General features: G+C 34.1%; 1 protein-coding gene across 3 annotated transcripts in view; it reads left to right on the top strand.

The window, feature by feature from the left end:
• The window catches only part of LOC108754545 (aryl hydrocarbon receptor nuclear translocator-like protein 1), a 29017-nt gene that overhangs the window by 14473 nt on the left and 8675 nt on the right, over nt 1-5869 (top strand). For all 3 annotated transcript variants that reach the window (XM_018496946.1, XM_018496945.1, XM_018496948.1), the window contains exon 5: nt 1782-2019. In XM_018496946.1, coding sequence (XP_018352448.1) covers nt 1782-2019 — 238 coding nt within the window. The remainder of the gene's footprint in view (nt 1-1781; nt 2020-5869) is intronic.

Genomic DNA, 5869 nt, shown 5'->3' with positions numbered 1-5869 from the left:
TATATATATATTGTATATATATTGCAGAATTTTGATTCGCGATCAGAATTCGTTTTGTCTGTAATTTTTGTTTGTACATCAGAACCTTTTTTTTCAGAATATGTAATTATTTTTGGTTTAATAAAATTATAATATTTTCAGAGATCTGTATCTAGAGAAATTGGTAGCTATTTTACAAAACCGTTCTTTCCATGAAGGTACTTGTTTAACATACATTCTATAAACTCACTGAGGCCAGATATAAAAATCTAACGGATATTACGATAACTATTACGATATGTCCACTTGAATCGAGACATAATTATGCGATATAATAGTCCGAGTCCGGCATAGAGTCGAGACCAGTTTTCTCCGCCGCACCGCAACGATTTCCGCCGTGCAATTTATCTCCCCACGGACGTAATATGAATGCAAATTCTTGAGAGACAAATCAGCATGCATTCTGAAAAGACGCCGTTTTATGGGTCGAATCGCCCTTTTCCCCTTATGTGTAATTAACATACGGCCTCGTCGGTCGCCGATCTTGTTGTCGCATAATTCACGCGACTGCACGAGTATGTTGAGCTTTCTGGAGAAGTCAGCTTTAACCCTCCGGAGCTGACATTAAAATCTGCAACATAATTATTGATGCTAGGTCTGTGAGATTCATGTAATTTATGTTGATTAAACGACACTAATCGTTTTCAAGGAACCAAAATGACGCAACTCACGTAAAAAAGAATAAATTCTAAGTTTATTTTAATAACAATAATTCAAATTTGCAGATGTAAAGAATATAATTGAAAATACATAATTAAAAGAATATAATTAAAGCATATATCATAATTGGGTGAATTAAATAAATCTACCGTCAATTCCAGAGGGTTAAAGATCAACGCGCGTGGCCTCGGTTCACGTGGATGAAACCTTCGTAGAAAAATCTGCTGTGGTCAGCAGAGTACCTTACAACAGCCATACTACATCGTTCTGTAACTCTGCACATTCCAATCTTTGTTTCCGTTTCTTGTTTACACCAAACAGACGATGGAATGGGATTCCGTTCACGCGATTAACGCAACAAGCATCCACGTGGACATTTAATTCCTTATTTAAAAAAGAAAAAAAAATATGTGTGAAATATGAGAAAAAATAATAATTTGAGATGTCGGGATATGTGTTACTCGATCTGTCTTTCAGAAAAATGTAAAAATGTAAAATTTTTGTAACAGCCTGTATAATTCGCGTTTATGTTATCAGAAAATGCATTAATAAAATGTCCGATTTGAATTCCCTATTTTATCCAATTAAAATTGTTAGATTGGACCATGTGGGCGATTATTTTAAGATCATTTTTAATTCCAACACTGGCTGTTGATTAGCGATAAAATATGGATACAATATTAGCTACATGTTTCTTATACAACCGTAACTAGAGATGTGAACTAGATCATAAATATTATATCGTAATTTCATGAAATAAAATCGGAACTTTAATTTTACGAGTTGTCTTTATTTGAATACCTGTTGGTATCAAATACATATATAATACACTGTACTGAGGAAAATTTTTGATTGAAAATAAACGAATCAGAAGATTCTGGTAATATCAATCAGAATTCTGGTGTTATCTCGACTAGAATAAATTTAATTATAAGTTGCAATTTAATTTGTACTTTTCCAGTTGAATTTACTAGGATTTCAATTAATACAGCAAGACTTTTTGTTTTTATCCAATTTCACATTTTTATCTTCGTTATTAAAATTTGGCGAACTGACAGGACCCGATGTTTCTGTGCTTTTAGGCAGAATCATAGTGAAATCGAGAAGCGCAGAAGGGACAAGATGAATACATACATCACCGAGCTATCGGCGATGGTACCGATGTGTCATGCGATGTCGCGGAAGCTGGACAAGCTGACCGTGCTGCGAATGGCGGTGCAGCACCTAAAGACTATCTTCGGCGCGGTTACCTCATACACGGAAGGTCATTATAAGCCCGCATTTCTGAGCGATCAGGAACTCAAGACGCTCATACTTCAAGTAAGTCAAACTCAAACGGTAGTTGCGTAATATCTACACCGTTAGGTATCAAAGGAGCAATAGCACTCAATGTCTTGAGTTAAATAACATTTTGTTATCTAAACCTCCATGTGTGTCAAAATGTAAATCAATCCATTTCTGGAATTAGTTCCAAAATAATCAACATCCATATTAAGATATGCCCTTATTAAATGATAAACTAAATTTTTGAATAAAATTTAATACATTTACTGGAGTTAAAATATTTAATTTCACTGTTTTGAATTAAAGTTTGGATTAAAGTAATGATATATTGAGTAGAAGCAGTAGCGACCTGTAGAAATTATTAGAAATAACTCAAATTAGAATACAATTTGACATGATTTTAACAGTGTATATACAAATGATTGTAAGAGATTATATTCTAAATATAATTTCTCGGTTACGGATAACAACGATCAAGCCTTATCTTTCTCCTATTCTGCACTACGAATAATTACGAAAGGTTGACAGGCACTTTTACTTTATTTGCATTATCCTATAAAAAGAATTTTGTTTTTATTCTTTTTTTTTACAACAATTTAATATATCACGTTTGCTCGTTTCATTGCATCGTTATTCGCGTCTCGCTTAGTTTTACAAGTGATACTTCTGAATAAACGTCGCGGTGTTACGCATACTAAACACGATCGTGGGATCGGATAATTCACTGAAACCACAATGCTTGGTATCGTTAACTTGAAATTCATTTATGATACGTATTTTTGCTGCGGCTTGTAAGAGACCGAGCTGGTATCTTTTGTAATCTTTTTGCACGAGATCGAGCGGAGCGAGACCAGCGGATAACTCCCTTTCTCCCGCATGCTACAGACTTTTATCCGGCTTGGTCTCGTGCCGCGAGACGCGGCGCGGCGGGGCGAAAGGAAAGGTCCGAAGCATGTAGATTTATAGTATCAAGCTAATAGTACCTTAGGTCGAAGCGCTCTCAAATCACCTACGCCTTTAATTCCGGACCAATTAGTGGGAATGAGGTTCCAGGTAGGATACTGTTAGATATCAAAGGAGTAGTGATAACCTAATCTCTTGAATTAAATAATATTTTGCCTTTTTTAATTTTCATACATGTGACAAAATGTAAATCAATCCATTCCTTTGATTCTCTTTCGAAATTCTTGGAATGGCATCTCACTCTAAAGAGTGAAAATTGAACCAGTCTTAAAAAAGAGTGAGATCTAATTTTCAGTCTTTAAGAGTGAGATTTCACCCTTCAGAGTAAAATTTACTTTAAACATTTTAGAGAGTATAACTTGACATTATGAATTTAATTTAAGTGCAGAGAATAGAAAGATTTTCTTCTGTAATTCGTAAACGCTCCAACTTGTACGTATTACTATATTTATGTTTATGTAATGAAATTTGGCTTTTCTTGAAGTGTGAATGTATTGTTATAATTGCCTGAATCTTTCTTTGCGTTAAAAAAAAAATCTGTTATAATAATGCATATTTTCGTACACGTAAAAGAATGGTGCTGAAGTATTTAAAAATTTAGCTAAACATAGATCTGAAAATAAATTTTGTCGAGCTATCGAAATAATAATGTAGCTTAAACTGGTTGGTTACTAGAATGTGAAACTTTTTTGCAGCATTGCTTATTATGCTCGAGTTTTCTACATAATTATTTTGATGGCCCAACAAAATTATTTTCAGATCTGTATCTACTTAAACTTTTAGATATCTCAGCAAAATCATTCTTCCCATATGTAATGTCTGCTCTAATCCTACGTTGCAGCGAACATCATATACATATACTATTATTGGATTATTACTTCCCTGAATCTCTCCTCGCGTTCAAAAGAAAATCTTTTGCGATAATAGTACACATCTATAATGTTCTAATTCTACGTTATAGCAAACGTTACTCATGTTATTATTACAAAAAAAACAATTTTTCTGAGGATTAAAATTCACCGCGTGCCAATGTAGTGATGACGGTTATTCAGGTGCATGAAAAGCGGCGTATAATTATTGGACGATAGAAACGTATCGGTTATGAAGCGTGCACTTTACCACGTCCGCAGAAAACAAGGAAAAGGAATACTTCAACGATAACTCCTATTCACCCTAGATTCCGTTTAAACGCGCGGAGCCCGGAGCTGGTGCCTGATCCATATTTCTCATTGTCATGTGTACGTATACACGTTTATCTTCTATCGAGGGGAGTTCTTTTCTTTCTCACTCGTTCACGCGCGTTTGCAGTATAAGAAAATATCTGAGAGTGAATGACCACGCCCGACACATACCGAGTCAGATCGGCTCTAAACGTGCTCTAATCGCGGCGTAAAGAGCTCCCCATTGCGAATCGATACGTTTATTACCATCGAGATCCGGCTGAGCGTGTTGCAGTTGAGAATAAACGTTAAATCACCTTCCGATTAAACGAGGCAAAAATCGATACAAATGCCGCGGCGCGCACTTAATCCGCGTAAAACTTGCCATATACAGCGATAAAACGTATGTATGTACACGTTTATAGCGTCCGTTTGACGCCGAAAGTATACAAGAACTATTTTGCAGAAGTATTTAAAATTTTAGGGACAGATTTGAAATTTTGACAATTTTGTTTGAATCTTGAAAATAATTATGTTATACACTGTATTAGATATTAAAAGAATAATCCAATCCGATTTTTAACGTTTATATGTATCAAAACATAAATTAATCCATTTCTAGTTAGTTTCAAAATAAACAATATCCATTAATATGGACAGTTTGTTTGTTTTTTTTTTTTACTTACACACTTAGTAAATAACAAATTAAATTTTCAGACAAATTTAATACATTTCTTTGAGTTAAATTATTTAACTCTATTGTTTTAGTTGAAAACTAAATATAGAAATGATTAAACGATACTCAAACTGATTGTTAGAATGTCAAAACTTTTTCGTTTAAGCTTTCTACGTAATTATTTTGATGGTTCAATAAAATTATTGTCAAATTTGTACCTAGCTAAATTTTTAAATACTTCAGCAAAACTATTCTTTATGTATGTGTACATATCTTCGCGTCATAATAAAAGCCGTTCGGTTATTTCGATATTTCTTTATCCTGACTTATCCGAACTTTACGAGAGAAACGTAGGTGCCGTGAATAACAAAGCACGAAGAACTCGGGCATGCCTTTGTTGGGTCGCGCGAATTGCGTTGAATCGCATTGACATGATTAATTAATGAACGTTACATGCGATCGACGATACGTCGAACCTCGCAAACGATTACGTAACGCGGACGTTAGCGTCTAACTAGTGCAACGATAAATGATACGCTCGTGCGGATATTGCAGCGATTGTATTTGCGACTCAGCGAAATTGCGAGAGAAATGTCATGGGCGATTTCGTGTGACTGAATACACGTGCGAAAAACGGGAAATTGAATCTAGCTTATTCCATCGAAATCTCCCATGTGACCGGTAAATCGCTCAAATATCGTAACTTGTAGAAAATGATTGCGTGTAATGTAATCTTTAATGTCTCACGCCATGTCTTAGTGCCAAGACACTAGTATGTCTCCAGATTTTTAATGCAAAATGCGTTCTTATTACGTTTGCTTAACGAGCGAGGCCGCTGCGCTTCTTTACGCGGAAATAATTTCTTCAGTTAGTATATAGACAATTTTTTTATTATAATTTTTTTATAAATAATTGTTTAGGGTTATTTTTATATTTCAGTTGAAAATTATTATTATTAATTATATATATATATATATATATATATATATATATTGTATTATATATTTGAATACCTTGGCACTTTAAGATTTGCTATTTAAATAATATTTATAATTGACATTCTTTCAAGTAATGTATATTCAAATGT

The sequence above is a fragment of the Trachymyrmex septentrionalis genome, unplaced genomic scaffold (genome assembly GCF_001594115.1).
Source record: "Trachymyrmex septentrionalis isolate Tsep2-gDNA-1 unplaced genomic scaffold, Tsep1.0 scaffold8, whole genome shotgun sequence".
Lineage (NCBI taxonomy): Eukaryota > Metazoa > Arthropoda > Insecta > Hymenoptera > Formicidae > Trachymyrmex > Trachymyrmex septentrionalis.
The sequence above is the reverse complement of the archived record's forward strand: the minus strand, read 5'-3'. Positions and strand labels throughout refer to the sequence as shown.